We start from the raw sequence: 22,672 nt of genomic DNA, 5'->3' as shown, positions 1-22,672 counted from the left end.
CCAACCAGCTACTGCACCTTCTCTTCTAAAATGAATTACATATTGAGTGTATACATATAGAGGGATTACTTACCGTAGTAATCCACAGCAGGATACAGACAATGTTATATGAGGAATACACATGTAGTCATAGGCGAAGTCCTATCAGTGATTGACAGCAGCTATCTATCTATGTATGTATGGTCATACAGGGAGCAATGTCAATTAATATGGAGGAATCTGTCACATGAAACATGGATTAGTTTAATCTATATTTCATTATTGGTTGTGCGATAACTCCAGCACGTAACGGGCCCTATTTACTGCAGTGCCGGGGGCTGACTGAAGATGGAGAGGAGCTGCCTCCTCCACAGTCCATCTTTTAACAGTAGTAAAGTCAGCAATTGCTGCCCTTACTACTGCACCCAAGCAGGGGCCGCCTGCTGTCCGGGCCCCTGCCTCCCAACACTTGCATAGTGACAGCGGGCAGGAGAAACTTCTATCTCCTGCCCGCTGTCCCAAGCCCTATGCTGGCATCTATACTAATAGAGTGAAGGACCTGAGACATGACGTCATCAAAGGTCCTTTAATCTACTAACATAGACTCAGTGTCTTTTGTGGGCAGAGCTACCTGGATTGTACAGGTCAGTGTACAATGGGGGGAATGGGTTATAGGCTGTGAGGAAGAGGGGTACATGGGTGTGCAGGCTGTGTGTGAGCAAGTCTGCACCCCCATTCCTTCCTTTCTCACATACAGCAGGCACACCTATGTACCCCTCCTACTCACAGTCTGCACCCCCCATTCTGCCCTATGTGAGCACGAGGAGGGGATGGGTGGTGTAGGCTGTGTGTGAGCAAGAGGGGTACATGGGCGTGCAGACTGTGTGTGAGAAAGAAGGGGGAATGGGGGTGCAGGCTGTGGGTAAGCAAGAGTGTGGTGGAATGGGGGGGTTCCCCCCTCCAGATCACCCTCTTGCTCGCACACAGCTTGCACCCCATTTCCCCTCTTGCTTATACACACCCTGCACCCCACGTCACCCTCTTATTCACAAACAGCCTGCACGCCCATGTTCCCCTCTTGGAGGGGGCCCCATGTCAAAAGTTTGCTACGGGACCCCGCCATTCCTAGTTACGCCACTGCTGTTCAGTATGGATGTGACTGATGTACATGGCTCATTTTCTTTGTGTTAATGGGACAGCAGTTCTTGAATGTGCAATGAAGCTTTATGCGTCTTTATTGGGGCTGTCTGAGATAGCCAAATAGAGCACTTGGCTATCCCAAATGTCCCACAGAGATGAATGGACCCTCAGGGGACAGAGGACTTTGACCTTGAAATGGGTGAGGGTCTAAGCGGTTGGACAACAATAAGCATTAACACCTATGGTCCAACCCCTTAAAAAAGGGTAGTGACAACTTATCACAGGATAAGGGGATATGATCATTCAGTGCATGACCATACTAGGGACCCTATTCTCATCTCTATGATGGGGCTGGGGACAATATTAAGCTTATTTTTGGTAATCCCATGAAAATGAATGGAGTGGCAGAGCACTAACAACCATTGCTGCCCTTACAACAAGTACAAGGACATCAGATCTAGTGGCCCTAATGCAGAATCTGTAATGGGGCCATTTAGGATAGTGGTATATTGGATGTGCAAGAGAGACTTTCCAAGAGTGACTGTGATCTCCGCACTCTTATAGCTCCGCCCCTGAGGACTGATTTACTCATTTCCTAATTAAATAAAATTAAATTGGATAATTGGATAATTAAATTGGGCCCTTTAACACAGACGCCCTGCAGTGAGTCCTATACAGAGAGGGATATGCTTTAATACCTATTATGTTTCTACAGTGACCGGCTATCCCTGCACACAGCGCCCCTACTGAGTAGCAGCGCACCAAAGAAGTGACGGAGAGCACGCACAGTCACTTCCGCCCTTCCTCTACGCCGTCACTGTACACGAATCAGCATCTAATCTGCCCTAAACCATTATGGCCGCGGGCATTCGCGCACCACGTGACACGGCAAGCCTCCTGTAAGCGGTGGTCGCCGTCTAGCCGCTGTCACTGTTAGCCCGCCCCCTGTCATGTGACTCGGCCGCCTTCTCTCCTCCCCCTGTTCATCGGTTCGAGTCTGTCCCCTGCCTGGCAGTGACCGTCTCAGCCATGATGGTGAGTAGCGGGGGTAGGGCGTGAGCTGTAGCCCGCTAGCTGAGCTGTGGCTGCTGGGGGTGAGCTAATGGCGAGGCGGTGGTCGGTAACGGTGTGTGTCTTGTTTTTCTGCAGCAGGAAGGCCTGGATGACGGACCCGACTTCCTGTCAGAGGAGGACAGAGCGGTGAGTGACCACCTCCCCCGGCTGGCACCTCACAGGGCACTGGCATATGTTATTGCAGAGCCTGCAGCAGGATGTGCACGTACACCTGATAGCAGTGGTGTTATTGGCATCTGCCAGTCTGTGGGCTCATCATGACCCGATGGTGGAGCAGTGCACCTTAGAAAACTGGACACATTGCATTGGATTCTCCAGCTGACATTCTGTTAGATTTGCCTGAGAAGAATAGTGCAGCATGCAGCAGACCCAGTTATGTTCAGTAGGATCCCTCACACACCATTTATTGCTCACATCCCTAATCTGCACAAGTCATTTCATTGTTGTCCTCGTATAACCGAGCAGAACCTTGCAATTGATGGAATTAAACCTAGTATAATAGGATCCTGCAAGTTTCAGTCATAGCAAGAGTATGGCAGCAGACGGCACTATGTTATGGAAGCCATGACGAGATGGGAAGAATTTTAGGCAGCCTTGCGCTGTGTTCTAATTTACATTGGGTGCTCTGTTAGGTACCACTGTCACAGGTTCTGTTAAGAAAGCTGCCGAAAATAGTGATCCATGGAATCTAGGTAAAGGCCTGATAGGTGCCACTGACCGTAACAGGGGTCTATCTGGTTATGTGACACTATATGGTTACCCACATGCCTTTCATGTCCTGTAATATGTTCCATGTTACATACCACTGCAAAGCTAAATTCAGCGCCCTGTCAGTTTTGCTAGTATGTACCTCAGGTCCAGAGTTTTGTACTGATGTCCCTGCACTGTGAAAGGTGCCAGCCTTGCAGCTCACCCCTTACAGTACTCTTCTATACCCTTGTCTGTCGGGGTGGGGGCCCAGCGATGACGCTGTGAGGCCGGCCGACAGTGCAGTGATATTGGTACTGAAATTAACGGCACAGATATTTTTTGCTCAGGGGCACCTACCTTCAAAACTGTGCTGAATTCAGTGCATTGTCAGCTTTGCTGCGGTATGTAACTTGGTGCACATTAGGGGATGGGAAAGATTCTCATAAGTCCAGGGCCCCATGTAGCGTAAATGCTGCGATTTGGCTGCAGCAGAAACCTACAAAGTGGATGAGATTACCCATCTGCGCTGGAAATACTCACATTTTTGTAAGCTGCAGCATGTCAGTTATACCTACGTAAACGCTGGCGTTTTCCGTATAGGTATAATAGAAGCAGAATGTCTGCAGAGAAAAACTCTGCAGAATTTCTGTGAAAAGTGCTGCAGGAGAAATTGTGTTGCTTTTTTTCCCGCAGCGTTTTTTGGCTGAGGCTCACTACATGGGGCCTTAGACTAAAGGAGTTTTCCTGGCTTATGAGATGATGGCCCATCCTTTACGATAGGTCATTGATTGAAGATTATCAAGGATCTGATATGCTGGACCTTGGCACATAACCGGTTTGCCGCAGTGTTTCATGAGCATCACTTCTGTTTCACGGGCCTTTTGACTTCATGTTCATAGATTGCATGGGCTGTTTGCAGCTCAGTCCAATATAAAGTGATTGGGGCTGAGCTGCAATACCAAGCACAGCCATTGAACAGTGTGTGGTGCTGTGCTTGGTTTTGTGTGAATAGTCCACAGTCCTGAAGAGGCCTGGATGGGGTCCTCTGTCATGGATCCACTTGGGGATTAGGTGCAGAATGAAGCTGAGGTCTATACATTTGACTTGATTTCTACAGATATGGGCCATGGACAGTATTAGGTTACATAGGCCCCTAAACCCCAGCTGGTGACTTGGTCTTCCCATACATATGTGGTACTTTTGTATTGGCCATGTTGGTTTTGTCAAAAATGCACCAGCATGCCATTATCTTGTTACATGCGTACTACGAGAGATCTATGTAGTGTAAAGATATAAAAACTATATATATATATATATATATGTGTGTGTGTTATATACTCTAGCTTCATACAAAGGTGTGTGCCATATTTCCATGACACTGCTGCACTTTGCAGTATCACATCACTATGTAGTATCACATCTTGGCGTGGATTTTACTGTTGCGTTTGCATTGGTTTGAACAGTGGATTACAATAGAAGGCAAGTGGCTGAGAATCTACATGCTGCACAAAAATGCAAGTATAAAGCACATGGACCTACCGTTACAGTAGTGCAACTTTAAAGAATAGGTCATCAATATAAGATCGGTAGGGGTCCGATGCCCAGGACCCTTAGCAATCAGCTGTAGGACAGGACTGGAAGCAAACAGCTCTGTTCTCTGTGTGTTGGCGGGGCTGAGTTACTGAAGCTTAGCTCCTATTCACTTTTTCTGAGCCAGAGCCAGAAAAGAATTCAAAAGGAATGGGAAATAAATAGGAATAATTAACATTTCTCCTTCCTGTTGCATTCACTTCTGGCTTTGGCTCTAATATCTGTGTGTGTTTGTAACTACCCTAAACCAGTGTACACATGAACTGGTTGGATGGCTGATACCTGTGAGCTGCCCATACCCTCTATGGACCCATTCATTTCATTTAGTGGCAAAACAGATAGGAATAGGAGCGGTCCTGAGTTTTAGCAACCTATATAGCCTCACGATAAAACCTGGGCTTGTGTATGGGCCATAGAAAACCAATAAAGAATCACAGCTAGCACTTGGGCTTCGTGCACACAAACAAGCGCTTTGTCAAAGGTTGATGCCCTTCCGTTTCCCATTGATCTCGGCTTGTATTAAACACATATTTGTGACAATGGTGTTCTTGACCTCTGCGCTTCTCACGGCACTTCTGTACATGGCTGGAATGCTTGTCTTGGTAGATTTCTCAGTATTCCCAGTTAATTGGTTATCCTTTTAGAAGGAGATGTTGAGGTTTATGTCTGTCCCATTAAAAAGCAATAAAAAAACCTCGGACAACTGGAGACCGGTCCTCCGTTATCATGGTGAGGGATTATTAGAGTCAGGGCTGTAAATAAATGCAAAAGTCAAAAGAAATTGGCCTATTAAGTGCCCCATGTGTCATAAGTCTATTGCTGTCTGTAGTTAAAGGGGTATTCTAATGTTTTCTAGTTACCCCTGTGCACAGGATATGCTGATCAGTAGTGTCCAGCTTCTGGGAGCCCCCTAAATTCCCTAAATGGAGCTCACTTTTAACCCAAAATGAATGGAACGGTCATCCATAGAGAATGAATGGGTCATCAGACTCCTAAAGCTCTACTGCTTCTCCATTTAGAGGGGGAAACAGGACTCCTGTGATCTATGGGGGTCCCAGTGGTCAGAGCGCCACATGTTTAGTTACTAGTTTTGCAGCAGCTATGCCTGTGTATACCTATGTGTCTCTAGCAACAGACTATAAATAAACCTGTGTATTCAGATCCTGTCCATATTCCCTTCCATCTGACCCATAACTTTTACTGACATATTTGGCAGGTTAGCAAGAATTATGGGCTAGATGTGAGGGAATATGTCTGCAGGATCAGACTAACAGGGTACAAGTGGAGTTATACAGGCTGTCAATGGGCACAGAGCGGAGTATAACAGGGCAACCCCACAAGCAGGGGCTTAGAAAATTCTGGGAATGTTGGCTCCGTGTATTAGAGTGCAGCCAGAAGCTCGGGTGGCCATAGCATTACTTTTGTTTGACTTGAAAATCTCCACTTTAGCAAGCTTTTTAATATTGTATGTGTATATATTTATATATTTTTTTCTTCCTTAATTTCCAGCCACGGGCAATTAATGTAGATTTGCAGCCTGATGCCACCCTACAAGTTGATATATCTGATGCATTAAGCGAGAGAGACAAAGTGAAATTTACTGTACATACAAAGGTGAGTGCTGTCCGTGAATTATTCATTGTAAACATGATATTACAAGATTTTTTTTTAATCCCTTTTTTTTCTAACTCTGGTTAAGAGTTCTGCATGGTGGACCTGATATGGTTACTGTTAGGTTAAAGGGGTATTCTAGTTACAAGTTAGCCACTGTTCAAAGGATAGGGGGTAACTTGCTGATCGGTGGGTGGAGCAGCATGTGCTGTATGACTGAGCACCTGGTCGTAACTGAGGGGCAAAGCACCCCAGTGCTCTAGATTGGTGGGGGCTCCACCATTCAGCATGTTACTATTATTTGGATATTATTTGCAATTACTATGATTTGAATGCGGGGGGGGGGGGGGGGGTGTTTAACTTGTCGTAACTGGATTATCCTTTTAATCTATTTATGAGCATCTTGTAGATCCCTTCTTAAAGGGGTTGTCCCAAGAGTGAAATTTATTACCTAACCATAGGCCTGACTACTGGAGCCCAGAGTGTTCAGAATACTTAGGGTCCTGTGTCAGCCTCCCCCCCCCTCCTTTCCATTTGAGTGGAGCTGCAGACTTATGGCACTTAAGCTTAGCCATTGGTGTTGGTTCCTGGTGGTTAGAATGTGCTGTAAACCAGTACCAGGCCACGGGGCATGTTGCACCGATCCACGTACCGGCGGCGAGGAGTCAGCAGCTTGGTTGTTGCTTATCGGGATAAGGTGAGCAAAGTGCAGGGTTGAGCCGGGACCCGCTGTATGTCCGGGATTCTAGTACTATACAGGACGTGCAGCTGGTCTTGGCTCCACCCCGCGCTCTCCTAACAAACTTTGGGCAACTTCTTCTTCTGTTTTACACTTACTTCCTGCCTCCATACTATCCCCTTGACATCCTTTGATGTCTTAATCATACCACTGTCGCAGTTTTCTCTGCATCTCTCTGCCATGTGTTCCACTGTGGAACGCATGCGCTACTTCCGGTTGTCGGCAATGCCGATACCGGAGGTGCTTTTCTACACCCCCATGCTTAACCCCGCCCCAACCACACCCTTCCCGCCCCCACCAGGCCATAGAAAAATCGTCTTGCTGAAACTGGTCCCTGGTGGAAAAAAGGTTGGGGACCATTGCTGTAAATGATCAGTGACAAAATATATCTGGGTAAAATCTCTTTTAGGCTAAGTTCCCACTTTATGGAAATGCAAGGGTTTTTTTTTGTTGCAGATTTTGCTGTTTGTTTGTTTGTTTTTTAAGCCAAAGCCAAGAATGGCTACTAAGGGAATGGGAAATATATAGGAAGCTCGTATACTTCTCCCTTCTACCCAATCCACTCCTGACTTTGGCTCAAAAATCTGCAGCAAAATTATCAACAAAAAAAGCTGTTTCCGCAATGTGGGGCCTCAGCCTCAATGACAGTATACCACAAACAAAATCTCAGTGACATAGTGTGTATGTGTGTGTGTATGTATATATATATATATATTTTATTATTTTTTTTAATGTGTGCATTCTTGCTGCTGACTAAATCAACTTACTCTGTATGTAGGTGACTTGGTCAGTGTGTCTATGGTATGGCCACATCTTCCAGGGAATCTGTTTTCACCTGTGGTTGTAATGTTGCCCCCTAAAATAAAGATGGACTGAGATAGCAGGTGATACTGGATATTCACTGTGTCCCTAACAGCCCCTACATCAGCATAGAAGCTGTTTAGAAGCAGTTTTGATGCTGTTACACTCCCTTTTCAAGGGTCTCGGTTCACATATACATGCTGCTATGATTTCTGTGCTGGGCTGCCCCTCACCTCAATGCCCACTTTTTCTTTCTTTTTCTTTGTAGCCTGCCTCTTCTCATTCAGGAACTTCTCATGACATGTTTGCTTTAATTGCAGAATGTTAGGCATATTTGTGGAACACTAGCGTAGCGTGCTGTGGCCGGAGATGAAAGCTCTTCTGATAAGTCATGTGTTTCTGAAATCTAAATAAGCATATGTGGTGATGAACAAGCCCTTTTTATTTGACTCCTTTGCCTGACTTTATATTAATCGCTGAACATTTCATCATCACATATAATAGTGTATACATGCTTATCACATGACTTATTATCCTTATGACTTAATGGGAATATGAGATTTTAACAAATACAACATGTCGGGAGATGGGACTGGTCCTTAAACATTACCTTTTTGTGGCGATGCTACATTATGTTGATGTATATAATTATTTTTTTCATCAAATCTTTACCCTTCCAAGGGGGATATAACAGGGAAAGGATCAATAGGGGTCTCATTTATCCTCTATCCTATGGATAAATTAAATTAATTTAACTTTTTTTTTTTTTTTTGGTATATGCCTTGTCAGTAGTTAATTCTTACAGTTTTTTTATGGATTTTTTGTATTTATATTTCCAGAGTTCACTACCAAACTTCAAGCAGAGTGAGTTTTCTGTCGTCCGGCAGCACGAGGAGTTCATATGGCTTCACGATTCCTTTGTGGAAAATGAGGATTACGCAGGATATATTGTAAGTTGAACACACTCATTCTTGGCCTGATACTCCTCAATCTATTTAATTGGTTAATAACATATTACAACGATTTATGCATTTTCCCGGTCTCTGGATTATAGCTTGCTTGTTTCTGACTAGCGCTCTAGGAGATTATTTCTCTTTAATTTGCGTAATATGATTTATAAACTCCCTTGAGTGTAAAAACCTGCCAAGGCCATCTGCGCTGAAACACTATGGCTCACAACACGGCGTAATTACAGTAAAGCAAGGCAGAAATAACACTCTCATTTGGAAAGGTTGAGGTGCCAAGTGGTAAATCTGTGTGCTGGAAAATAAGGTGGCACTCAGGAATCAATGTGAGGGTACGTATTTCTAACAACAAGAAATTGAGTTTATATTTATCTTGGCTTCTGAAAACCCACCCTGTGTGTAATATTCACTACAAAAGCTTTACTATATTCTAGGCTATGTTCCTATAGGAGCTTTGAAAAGTGAGGGTTTAAGGAAGGTCTGTGGTCAGGGCAAGTATACAGACAGCTGCTGTTGCTTTAGGCATTCTCAATAACAATAAGGGTAGAACCACAAGGGACCACACTGACACTCCTGTAAGGCGCCTTACACCGCAGAGACATAAAGCTGCTGGGGTTTAACATTGACGGAAAAGTGCTGTCTATGGAAAAACCATGCTGCCATTAAACAGTCATTTGCAAACCTGCAGCAGTCACTTGTCAGTACTGTTTTTTTTTTCTTTTATGTAGATTGTGAGCCCCATATAGGGCTCACAATGTACATTTTTCCCTATCATTATGTCTTTGGAGTATAGGAGGAAATCCACGCAAACACAGTGATAACATACAAACTCCTTGCAGATGTTGTTCCTGGCAGGATTTGAACCCAGGACTCCAAGGCTGCAGTGCTAACCACTGAGCCACCGTGTTGCCCAGCTAGTCACTGCTGTTTGTGGTTGAGTCTGTGCCATTGGCTCTGAGGCTACTCTAAGACCAGCTGCACATGTGCTTTTACAATCCGGAGCATACAAGTCCCATATATCAGTTGTATTATCTAGACTGCACAGTATTCAGTGCAGGACCCCAATCATGTCATGTATGGCACGGACAGTAGTCCTGCATTAAGGCAATGACTCACAGCAGCGTAGATAACCAATATGCTGAAAGTCCAGTTCTCCAGATAGAAGCAGTCCAGGAAAGATCATTTATATGCAAACCGAAAAAAAACCTGTGTGCCTAAAGTGGAACTGAAATGATATGGACATTACTATAAAGGACTGCGTAATACTGCAACAAATACAAGATAATAAACACATAGAGACTGAATTGGTCCTAGAACATTTTAATTTTGTTAGCCATTTTTGACATATTTATGTACAGATATACTTAGTCTCTCTGATGGGGATTGCTGACACCCAGTTGTCAATTTATTCATACTTTCCAAGAGGAATAGCAGCGGGAGTGCACATAATAAAGGATGCTTCATGCTTATTTTATGAGGGGTATTTACTAAGATCTAAAACAAGGAGAGTTGAGAGATGCTCCTAAAAGGGAAAACACATGTAACCAACTTTAGATTTTCACTTGTCAAACTAATTCTATTAATTGAATAATCTAGATACAGTTGCGAGATATCCAGGCCCTAATGCAGGTTTCATCAGTATCTGATTTGTTTACATCAGACACCCGGTAACCACACAGATCAGCTGTTTTGACAGCCTTAGGGAGCTGAAATCCGCTGCAGTGGACAGGAGCATAAGCAATTCTGCTACTATTCTGTACTAATGCTTTGAAAGGAGCGGTCTGTATCAGCCCCCAGTGCACTGCAGTAGCTTTGGCTCCTGAAGGCTGATAGGACTTCTGATCAGTGTGGGGACCAGGTGTCAGACCCCCCCAGATCTGACCAGATCCACAGATATTCTGTGGATAGATCTGGAGTATGAAACTTGCATTAGGGGCTGGAAAATCTGTTTAACTACAAATAGGATGCTTGTAAAATACTTAAGGAATCATAATAATATAATTACTATAAATACAGATCCCACCCGCACCCCCCAGACCTGATTTTGATGCTTCAAGAGAGAAACTACAAAAGCTTGGAGAAGGTGAAGGCTCAATGACCAAGGAAGAGTTTACTAAAATGAAGCAAGAGCTTGAAGCGTAAGTATTTCTTTTTATATTCTGCAAAAGTTTTACACAAGTTTGGAGATGCTGCTTTGTTTACCCTTTAAACCGGTTGCCCAGCTCTTTTACTGTTCCTCCATTACAACTTTAAAGAGGCCCTTTCATCAGATTGGGCACAGGCAGTTCTATATACTGCTGGAAAGCCGACAGTGCGCTGAATTCAGATCTGTGCCCCGGGTAAAGCGCTATTGGTCCCGGTACCGTAGCTCTTCACAGTCAGAAGGGCTTTTCTGACAGTCTGTCAGGAACGTCCTTCTGTACAAGCAGCGCCAATAGCGCTGTGCTCTGAGACCGGGGAGGAACGCCCCCTCCCCTCCTGATAATACTTGTCTATGGACGAGCACTGTGAGCAGAGGGAGGGGGCGTTCCTCCCCGCTCACACTGTACAGCGCGATAGTCATTGCTGTGAAGAAGGACGTACCTGACAGAGTGTCAGAAACGCCCTTCTGACTGTAAAGCGCTACGGTACCGGGACCGATGGCACTTTACCCGGGACACAGATCTGGAAAGCCGATAGTGCCCTGAATTCAGTGCACAGTCGGCTTTCCAGCAGTATATAGAACTGCCTGTGCCCAATCTGATGAAAGATCCTTTTTAAGTTGCTGGTTTTGGTGTTTCCTTTTTTATCATCTATCCACAGGATGGGTGATTAATGTCTGATCTCTAGGGGTGTTTATTCATTTTTGGTTCCTTGCATAGCACCATCGTGCTATACAGAGAGATTGTGCGCCCTACCTGGGCTCATATAGGGCTCACAATCTATATTCCCTATCAGTATGTCTTTGGAGTGTGGGAGGAAGCGGTCGGACCCAGAGGAAACCCGCACAAACATGGGGAGAACATACAAATGTTCTTGCAGATGTTGTCTTTGGCTGGGTTTTAACCTGGGACTCCAGTACTGCAATGATACAGCGCTAACCACTGAGTCATTGTGGACACCAGTGCTGAAACTCCCCTGTCTAATTGGAGTGAGGGGCACAAACGTAGGCTGCCACTCTGTTCAAGTTGTATGGGATTGTTGAAGATAGCTGAGTGTTATACAAGTTTGTCTTTGTCCATTCCATTGATGTTGAATGGAGCAGCCTCACAACCTCTGCACTATTCATCTTCTTCACAATAGATACAAGTTATGTTGAACTTAGAGAATGATTTTCAATGATTGTGTTTTTTTTCTACTACTTTTTTGCTTGCAGAGAGTACCTGGCTATTTTCAAGAAAACGGTAGCAATGCATGAAGTATTCCTGTGCCGCGTGGCAGCTCATCCTATACTTAGAAAAGATCTGAATTTTCATGTCTTTCTGGAGTACAACCAGGATGTAAGTAACGTACTAGAACCTCTCAGAACTGAATGTGTGTCACTAAAACACAATTACTCTTTTGAAATAGATAATTACATTACGGTATATCATTTAAAGGATCATAGAAATGTTATTTTCCTTTAAAAATTCTTAATAGGTCTGTTGCTGTAAGACCCCCTCCCCCTCCTCAAAGGCCGTGGGTCATTTGCCATTCATTGTCATGCCCTATGACTGCAGTGTCTTATTGCTTTAACTCTGTGCTTGATCAAGTGCATAATTTATGCCAATCTAATAGACATGGCTGGAAAATTGAGCAATACCTATTTGTTATTCTCTTGTAAAGTGGTGGTCTGACTGGATCTCTTTTATATTGTATAGGATGCCAGGAGTAAATTAGATTGGTGTAATGTCCTTTGTACATGGTCAACAACAAACACATGGGGGCAACATGGTGGCTCAGTGGTTAGCACTGTAGCGTTGCAGTGCTGGAGTCCTGGGTTCGAATCCTGCCAGGAACAACATCTGCAAGGTGTTTGTATGTTCTCCCCCGTGTTTGCATGGAATTCCTCCCATTCTACAAAGACATACTGATAGGAAAAAAATGTACATTGTGATCCCTATATGGGGCTCATAATCTATATTTAAAAAAAAAACAAAAAAAAAACCCATATGGTCGGCCTATAGCTTTTCCTTTGATCTCTTCATACACACATCTCTGGCTGCGGCTTGTCTCCCTCGAGAACAAAGGACGACATGTTAAAACTGAAAACATCTGATCCTGGTTTTCCCTAACATAGGCTGAACAAATGTCCAATTACTCATAAGATAGCTGACTGGTTCACTGTAATTGGCGGATTTGGCCAACCTTAGTCAGACGCCATACTAATTAGACTAACTAGGCACAACTTTGTTACGAGTTACAACTTATGTAAATAGCAATAACATTTTAGGTCCACACTTTTCCAAACTCTGTCTCCCAACTTAATTTGGAAATGTTATAGTATGAGTGGTATTTTAATGGTTAATGTTGGTTGTGGATGGGGTGGGGGGATAATGTTACTACTTGTAGAGAGTTCCACATAGGTGTAAGGAATCTTAATTGGCCTTGCAATTCTCCTCTGCGGGGAGAAAAAAATGCAAATTGTCTTTCTTTGCAAAACCGAGAAAGAAAGCTGTACCTCTAACACTGCCTATTAGAAAGCTACCATAAAAGAGAAGGCAGCACTCCGAAATGGTGAATTGATTTCATGTCTGTAATGTTTCGTTACCGTGAAAGTCGCCATCCAGCCCTTTAACGGACTCTGCAACACAACTAAGGTAGTAAGCCAACCATCCTTAGTCGTGCTGCAAGCCCTGTTACAGGGTTGGATGTTGATCATTATTAGCAAACTGCCTATAAATGGTGCTAAAGGCACAGCTTTCCTTTTTATTTTTATTATTACCTATGGAAAGAGGGCTTATTTCCTTTTCCTAGAGGTGTATTGGTGTATTTCCTAGAGGCCCCTGCAGGGCCTTTAAGACTCCTTAAGGAGGACCTTTCATGTCCTCACTAATGTGCAGTACTACGTACTGCTAAAAAGTCGACAGGGCACTGAATTCTGTGCACTTTCAGCTTTCCCGGTGTGCACCCTTATGGTAGAGAGATCTCCCCATTGTCAGAAAGACGGACCTTACAACCTAGCATCATGCCCCCCGACAATCCAATTCTATGGAAGAATACTGACAGGGGAACCGTTCCTTACTGTCCTGCAATACCACTGTAAGGGATGTAAGATCTGCCCTTATGACAGTGGAAAGACTTTGGTGCCAAAATGAATGGCACCAATATCTATACTACTAGGGTGCATACTGGGAAAGTATAATGGTATATAATACCGTACATCAATGAGGACATGAAAGGTCCTATTTAAAGCTACATGGCAGTCTTCACATGGAGAAACAGTACCCCCTCCCCACAGAACCTTAGTATGAAAATGATACAATAGTGGGCTAAGGCGAATTAGAAGAAAAAGACGATCCCTTCCTCCACATTGCACAATAGAGCATGTGACTTTCTTCTAAATTCAAGCGCATCCAATGGCGGAGAAGCTAAAAGTAGAAGTGCAAAAGTGTGTCTTTACCTTCATAAGGTTTTTACACAGTGATATTACAGGCTATACACACTAGAACCAGTAAGTTTTATTTGTATATTACAGTTAAGTGTTCGAGGGAAAAACAAGAAGGAAAAACTCGAAGACTTCTTCAAGAGTGTAGTGAAATCCGCTGATGGCGTCATTGTTTCTGGTACAAAGGTAAGCTGTGTGTTGTGTTTTTTTCTCCATTATTGTTACCTGTAGTATTATTAATAGCAGTCACTAAGTTCTGTTTTTCCTAATTTCTTTGAAGGATGTGGATGATTTCTTTGATCACGAGAGAACTTTCCTTGTTGAATATCACAACAGAGTAAAGGATGCAAGTGCAAAGTCTGATAAGATGACAAGATCCCACAAATGCAAGTCTCTTCAGTGAAAACTGTAATTTGTTGCTAATATAAAAATGAATATTTCCTAACCAGCCAATGACACAAGGACTATGATATTTTGGCTGGCAATTAGAATAGAATAAAAAGCTTTCCGAAAATCTGATATGGCAGAAAGAGTTAAAGGGGTATTCCCATCTAATAAAGCAGCGGTTCCTAATCTTTAAGGCTGGGTTTCACTTTTGGCCTAGACTTGTCTTCAGGAATCCCTTCCTTTATTCATCTTATCATAGGGGTTCTGACCTCCACCAATCTAGTATTGTTGAGTTATCCTAAGGGTAAGTCATCAATATCAAAATACTGGAATACCCCTTTAACATCGGTGATATTGAAATGGCAGCACAGTTTGAAAGTGTGTTCATTCTGGGTTATATTCCCTCTCGTTTTAGGTGTTGCTGACGACTATAACAGAATAGGCTCCTCTATGTATACCTTGGGAACCCAGGATAACACAGACATATGCAAGTAAGTTTAACATGTATATAATAATAATCTTTGACTGCATTGTTAGATGAAATTTTCTTCTATGTGACTGATGGAAATAGCTGAGCACAGTGCCGTCAGTCTCACAGAAGTATATGGAGCAGTGGCAGCACATCCATACTACTGCTCAGTTTACACAGAAGACCCAGGAATCCCTGTTCTTGTGATGTCAAAGCAGATGGACCCCTGGCAGTCACACTTACTTCTCACAGGGCAGGTTAAGTGTTGTTAGTTTGAAAACCCCTTTAAAGGGGCTCTATCATTGGGAAAAGTCATTTTCAACTAAGCATATATGTGCATAACCTTTAGAAAGTCTATTCCACACATACCTTTTGTATGTAAACCGCCTCAGTAGATTTTGAATTAGCTCGTTTTATTGATATGCTAATTAGCCTGCAGCGTGCACCCTGAAGTCTCAGCGAGCAAACAGCCTCCAGCAGAGAGTGCTTGCTGGAGGCTGTGTGTGAGAGCAGGGAGATGAGGCAGAAGCAGCCTGTGCTGTACACATAGCAGACAGTGCTCGCTGAGACTTCTGGGTGCACCCTGCAGGATAATTAGCATATGAATAAAAATGGGCTCATTCAAAAACTACTGAGGGGATTTACAGACAAAGGGTATGTGTGGAATAGCTTTTCTAAAGGATTTGCAAGTATATGTTGACTTTTCCCAGTCATAGAGCCCCTTTAAAGGGATCCTATCACTCAGACACAATTTTTTGTAGGTACCACGTCGGAATAGCCTTAAGAAAGGCTATTCGTATCCTACCTTTCGTCGTCTTCTCTGCGCCACCATTTGCCTACAATCCCAGTTCTTGTTTGCATGTAAATGAGTTCTTTTGCACCACTGGAGGCGGGCCCCAGCGCTCAGACTGCACTGGGGGTGGCCCCAATGCTGCGAAAGAACTCTCTCCAGCTCCGCCTCCTCTTCTTCAGCAGCGTTATTTTCAGCCTCTTCTTCCGGCGATGGCTTGAAACTTCTAGGCCTTAGGCAGAGCGGACTGCACATGCCCACAGGCCACGAGAAAATGGCCGCTTGCACAGTATTGTAAGCGGCCATTTTCTCGTGGCTTGTGGGCATGCGCAGTCTGCTCTGCCCAAAGCCCAGAAGTTATAAGCCATCGCCGGAAGAGGAGGCTGAAGATGACGCTGCTAGAGAGAGTTCTCTCGCAGCATTGGGGAAGCCCCCAGTGCTGTCTGAGTGCTGGGGCCCGTCCCCAGTGCTGCGAAAGAACTCCTTTACATACCGACAAGAACCAGGATTGTAGGCGAATGGCGGCGCAGAGAAGATGACGAAAGGTAGGAGATGAATAGCCTTTCTAAAGGCTATTCCGATGTGGTACCTACAAAAAATTGTGTCTGACTGATAGGATCCCTTTAAATACTAAATGAGTGCTTTCTATAGAATGGAGTAAACGACAGTCCTGCTTATTGTGTTAGTTGTCCTGTTGACATGAAGAATCACAAGATTCTCAGGTTTCCTGTATAGGCTATAGTAGAAACAGATAACCTTTTTAACTTGGCTGTCCTGTTAGCCTTCTTAACTTTTGAATATAATGTTTACAGCACAATTTGCTTCAGTAGACGTGTTCCCATGTCTACTGTCATACCCACTTGGATGGTGCATTTGGGGAATTTTTATTTTTTGTTTTTACTAGTTTTCTGGTGGTAAGAAGTCCCAAAGCGGGGTTTGAAACTTTATAAACACCATTTAGGACAAAAATTAACACAAATCATGTGTTTATGCTTTTGTGGAAGAGAGCATAGAGTGGGCTGGGACTGTTGGCTTTGGCAGACTTATTATTTACACCAGTTTTCTGGTGTAAATGGTACCAGCTATGAGTTGGCATAGATTTCGGTGACGCTTCACAACCCACTGGAGGATGTTCTTGATTTCTGAGACATCTTTTGGCTGTGTGCAGGTTGTCAAGATTAGCATACACAACCATGATTGTGATAAACTCTTCCCTCATTGTGTAGTAAGTAAAAATGTTTCTAGCTTTTATTGTGAGGTTAGTTGCTCCCCTCTGTCAGTAAGTAATTCAGTAACTTTAACACTACACACGGGGGATTGTCAAGTCTTGGCTGGATTTATTTATATTTATTATTTTAATACTGGATTGCTTTTTTTTTAAAGACATTTTTATAGGGACATTCCACCCAAAACTAAAAGTTTCCATGTGCTCTAGTATGGTATTCTATGTGTAAGGCTACGTTCACGTTGGCGCCCGAGACTCCAGAGCAGTCTCTGTCGAAAACTGGCAGAAGAAAGTGGAGCCTTTCCTCCGCCAGTTTTCATTTAAAGAAATGTGTAACTGCTGTTTCACACTTATTTAAATTGGGGGACACAGCACCATGTGTATAAACCTGGCCACTAGAAGGCTGACACTAAGAATAACAAAAGATGTCGGCTCTGCCCCTGGGTAATACACCCTCTGCAAGTTTTAGCCCAGTGTCTATAGGAGGTAGACACCACCTGTATTAGGTCATCTGCTTTACACAATTTTTATTTTATGGGCAACACGGTGGCTCAGTGGTTAGCACTGCAGCCTTGCAGCACTGGAGTCCTGGGTTCGAATTTCGCCAGGAACAACACTTGCAAGGAGTTTGTATGTTCTCCCCGTATTTGTGTGGATTTCCTCCCATTCTACAAAAGACATACTGATAGGGAAAAAAATGTGCATTGTTATCCCTGGTGGTCACAATCTACATTAAAAAAAAAACCAATTTTTATTTTATCTTTTCAAGTGCAGGGGAGTGTTCAGCATGTATGCCATACTAATCGCACACCCCCTGTGGGCGCTGCATTCTGTAAAAGGCACTTCTCCAGTCACCACTGCCGCATGGGTGGCCAGAATGCCCTTCCATGTGCGAGACTTACCAAAGGGGTGACTTTGTGGTGCCCGAAGACGATGGATCAGGTGAGTACCTCAAGTAGCTCCCCTACACTGCTCCCGCTGTAATAAAAAGTTACCATTCAGGCAACTTGAGCCCATCTGCTTTCACTTCCTTTCCCCTAAACCAGCTCAGGACCCTCCCGGCCCCTCTCCAGCAGATCCTCCCATGGACCGGACGGCTTCCCTAATCCGGACCATAGGCGACTTTGCCAGATTTAACCAGTCTGTGGTGGAAACTCTGGAACTACTGCCTTTCCAGATTGCTTCTCATCAGCATATCGGCATTTTCTATGCTCCTCCACAGACGCTCTCATTGCTGTAGTTCCAGCTGTAGGAGCTGTCCTTACAAAACGTCTTTTAAGAGGCTTCCAAATACCTGAGCAATGCCTCTCTGGAAGTAGCTTGTTCCTGCCAAAGCAGCAGCCAGCACAGTGGAAACCTGTTGTACTGTTTTAGTCCATTCATGGAATGCTGAGACAAGACCCTTCCCTTCTCTTTGGACAATCAGAACTGGCTTATAGGTGAAAGCCTGGAGAAGCTTACCTCCGAGAATCTACAGGGGGAAAAAAGCACTTTCCTCCCTCAGAGCTGTTCCCAGAGCTTTCGCTCCTTTTGTGGCTAAACCTCTCGCTCTGAAGAGCCATCTTCCTGGGACTCAACACTCTTTCACACACACAGACCTGCCTGGTAGTTCTGCACCAAGTCTTCCTCTGCATGAAGGCTTTCCAGAGATCTGGCTTGCTAGTGTGAACAATGCCTGAGTCTTAGGGTGCATTCACACTGAGCATACGCTCAGCTCATTCTGAACGTAAAACACGTTCAGAATGAGCGCGTACAAAACAGATCCCATTCACTTCTATGGGAGCCGGCATACGTGCGCTACCCATTGAAATGAATGGGAGGCTTTTTCCCTTATTGCTTTCAATGTGATACGTGCGTATCACATTGAAAGTAATAGGGAAAAAAGCAGCCCATTGGCTGCCGACTGGCTGCCCTGTCCTGGAAGCCTCCATTTCTTGTTCTCCGGAAGAACAATGTTGTTCTTAGTCTACCACCATGTAAGGTGGTTTCTTCTTTCCATGTCCATGAGGACTTCGCCTTACTGTCTTTCTGCCCAAACCCCCAAGCACCCAGGTAATCTGGGTCTATTTGTCTCTCATGAACCCCTTCCATCATTCAGCCCCTGGTGGATTTGGTCTGCTATCCTGGAGGGTTCAAGGATTGGCCGAAATCTCTCTGTAGGATGGCTGTTTGGGCCTTTCAGCATCAGGCTTTTGCTGCTCAGGTCTGCTAGGCTGCCACCTGGACCTCTGGCTACACTTTCACTAAGTTCTACCAAATCCATTCTGTCGCCTCAGCAGATGCCAGTTTGGGTCGTAAGATTCTGCAAGCAACTGTGCTGTAGGTAACTTGCGTGGCTATGTAATTCCCACCCTCTGGGACTTCCTTAATCCATCCCACAGTGCTGTGTCCCCAATGAAATAAGAGAGAAAAGTTGATTTTCTTACTGCAAAATCCTTATTCTCAATGTAATCAGTGAGGACACAGATCCCACCCTTGATTCTTGTTGTTCCTGCCTGAGCTGTTTTTGGTCCGTTTTTGGGTTCATGACATATTGGTGGTGTTGGTTCCTTGTTCTGCATTTTTTTTTTTTTTTTTTGTGTGTCTCTCTCCTACTTCTAGCAAAGTGTCTATGGAGAGGGTATAGTGGAGATGGAGTGACATATTTTGTTATTCCTCCTAATGGCCAGGTATATACCCATGGTGATGTGTCCCTCAGTGAATACAGTGAGAAAATGATTGTACACCGAGTACAAAAATCCATTTTTAGTGGTCCGCGCCTGTGTTGTTCAGATCTCCTGATGGACCCAAACAAGGAAAGCCAGTTCTAGTGTGAACCTGGCGTCAGGATCTTGCCTGTTACTTTTTTTTCCCTGTTGTTTCTCCATATATGACACTGCAGTTATTGCATAGGTACAGTGTAAATCAAGCAATGGTAATATGCTTTTCTACCTGACTCTATGAAGAGAGATGAGTTCCTACTGAAGGCTCATAAACTGGGTGTAATAATGTGGAACACGTTTTTTTTTTTCTTTACCTGTAACTATACTAAAAAGTCTTTAAAATCACATGACATAAGCCTGCTGTATCACTAGAAAAAATAAGGTCCTTTGAAGTGGAGGACTCAAATGATAGCGGATGTATAACCCCCATTCTTTTTTTCTCTTTCAGATTTTTCCTAAGAGTGTCTGAATTGTTCGACAAGACCCGTGTATGTATTTCAGTTATCACTAGCGCTGGGGCAATAGCTTCCTTTATATTAATAGTGACTGTAGCTCAGGACCACCTTGACTTAGTTATAACCATGAAAATGTGAAATCTTTTGATTCATGGCTACACGTGAAGAAATCTGGTTTAGGCCCCTTAGACAGGGGAATGGAGCAGGAACGTGTATACGAACTCCAGTGCTCCCAATTGCTTGAATGGGAGCGCTGTAGATATCTGAAGTATAGCACTTGGCTATTCCTGGCAGTTCCATTGTAGTGAATGGAAGTGTCGTCCACCAGCCTAGAATCAATCTGGCTGCAGTCAGGCCAAATGTGCTGCCGGGGAAAGGTCCATCTTTCTGGGATAACCCCTTTAATATTCTGGACTGGCGTTTTTTGTAGATTTAAAGGGGTTTTCTGGTAGAAAGATATTTTAGACTTCTGGTTGGTGGCCTATCCTGAGGGTTGGTCATCAATATCAGATTAGTGGGGGGGTTCAGCACCTGTGACCCCTGTAATTCAGCGGTTTTGAGAGGCTGCATTGCTTGGGTGAGCATCACTTCCTTTTCTCAGACCAGTGACGTCACAAGCACTGGTCACATGGCTATCTTTCATCTCAGTCCCATTATAATAAATGGGGGTTCAGCTGCAGTACCAAGCAAAGCCACTATATAATCTATAGAGCCGTGCTGTCAAACAACTAATGGGTGGCAGTGTCAGGAGCTGGGCCCCACTGATCTGGTATTGAACACCTCTCCTAAGTTTATACTCTGGTGTAAATACTTACATTAACTTGTGTTCAGTTTCTGTAAATGTCACTTTGGGATTCCACATTGCTTTAATACGTTTATTCTGCTTTTCCCTATTGCCATATTTGCATACACGTGTAAACTGTGTACAGTTCTATAACATAATAAAGGCTAGTGTTTGCTTTAGAGTGACTGTCCATCTTATGGGTCCCATATTCTCTGCTAATACATTTCTTATTATATCTTCATTTGGAGATCTATTTTCCTGATATGAGACCTTGAAATTACCTGTGCAGACTCTCTTATGTAGAGGCATTTCAGTGGCAAGTTTACATACCCCATTTCTATCTCTGAAAAGACTAGAAAAAAAACAAACATTTTTCTACACTTTTTTATGCTATTGTATTTGAGCAATCTCGTTTTATCAGTAGTTAAAGGGCTTGCCTTGGGACTTACCCCAGGCATTTATTTAAGCTGCTCTAGCTTATTTTTGACCTTGGTTCATGTGTTTGGAACCAGTCCTCATCCTCTGGGTACCTCTGCCGCCTCCTCCCTCCACCACTTTTCACAGGTAGTTCCTGTGGGGGTGGGCTTTACCTTTAGTACAGTCTCCATGGCACATGTGATTAAAATGGAAGAGGAAGAATGGGGGGCAAAGCGCCCAAGGGGAAACTGGGTCTTGTTCCAGTACCGCAACCCAAGTTTGAATCCAGCCCAACTGGAACAAGCCCAGAGGAGGTAAGCTAAAGGGAACCTGTCAGATGGTTTTTCCTCCCTAAACCAGTCTGAGCATGTGCAGCATCAAGTAATCTCCTTTTAATGGTTCCTCTTATTACAGGGATTCAACCATTAAAAATCTTTTTTTTTTCTCCTTAAGACGTCGGAATAGCCTTTAGAAAGTCTATTCGTCTGTTACCTTTATCAGTCGCCTCCGGCTTGCCGTTCAGTAGCAATACCGTTTTTTACCGGTATGCAAATGAGTTCTCTTGCAGCACTGAGGGTGATCCTCAGCGCTCAAACAGCACTGAGGGCGTCCCCAATGCTGCGAGAGAACTCTCTCCAGCACCGCCTCCATCTTCGTCAGCAGAGTCTTTTTCATCGTCTTCTTCCAGTGCAGGTTTCCGTCTTCTAGGCCTCGGGCCTTGGGCACAGCAGACTGCGCATGCCCACAGGCCACGCGAAAATGGCCATTTGCACAGTATTGTAAGCGGCCATCTTTGCGTGGCCTGTGGGCATGCGCTGTCTGCTGTGCCCGAGTTCTAGAAGTCAGAAACCTGCATCGGAAGAAGACTATGAAGAAGACTCTGCTGACGAAGATGGAGGCGGTGCTGGAGAGAGTTCTCTCACAGCATTGGGGACATCCTCAGTGCTGCGAGAGAACTCATTTGCATATCGGTAAAAACCAGTATTTCTACCGAACGGCGGGCCGGAGGCGGCTGATAAAGGTAGGAGACGAATAGCCTTTCTTAAGGTTATTCTGACGTGTTAACTAGAAAAAAAAAATGTTAAGGGTAGAATCTGTTTAGGCTTACTGTTGTGGAAAAGCCAAGTTATAAGCTTATAAATCCTTAGATTTGTGTATGCAATCTACATCTAGTCACGCAGTCATTGTGCTAAATTGCACCCTGTACATTGTGATTGACTTGTCCCTTACCATCAGGCAGCTTGGTACCCTACCTAAGTGCACAGGGTGCAGTGCAGTAACTGCTGGA

The 22,672-nt window shown here is 44.1% G+C and overlaps 1 protein-coding gene across 2 annotated transcripts in view; it reads left to right on the top strand.

Moving 5' to 3' along the window:
• The first annotated feature begins 2,054 nt into the window (after window positions 1-2,054).
• The window catches only part of SNX6 (sorting nexin 6), a 28,735-nt gene continuing 8,117 nt past the window's right edge, over window positions 2,055-22,672 (top strand). The window contains exons 1-10 of one of the 2 annotated variants that reach the window (XM_075282897.1): window positions 2,055-2,154; window positions 2,269-2,319; window positions 5,983-6,087; window positions 8,464-8,574; window positions 10,606-10,727; window positions 11,945-12,068; window positions 14,246-14,341; window positions 14,436-14,541; window positions 14,958-15,033; window positions 20,177-20,216. In XM_075282897.1, the coding sequence (XP_075138998.1) occupies window positions 2,149-2,154; window positions 2,269-2,319; window positions 5,983-6,087; window positions 8,464-8,574; window positions 10,606-10,727; window positions 11,945-12,068; window positions 14,246-14,341; window positions 14,436-14,541; window positions 14,958-15,033; window positions 20,177-20,216 (837 nt within the window). In that variant the 5' untranslated portion in view covers window positions 2,055-2,148. The remainder of the gene's footprint in view (window positions 2,155-2,268; window positions 2,320-5,982; window positions 6,088-8,463; window positions 8,575-10,605; window positions 10,728-11,944; window positions 12,069-14,245; window positions 14,342-14,435; window positions 14,542-14,957; window positions 15,034-20,176; window positions 20,217-22,672) is intronic. The other variant, XM_075282898.1, reaches the window with a different exon arrangement.

This window comes from Leptodactylus fuscus, chromosome 7 (assembly GCF_031893055.1).
Source record: "Leptodactylus fuscus isolate aLepFus1 chromosome 7, aLepFus1.hap2, whole genome shotgun sequence".
Classification (NCBI taxonomy): domain Eukaryota; kingdom Metazoa; phylum Chordata; class Amphibia; order Anura; family Leptodactylidae; genus Leptodactylus; species Leptodactylus fuscus.
Note: the sequence above shows the minus strand (reverse complement) of the source record. Positions and strands in the feature narration are given on the sequence as shown.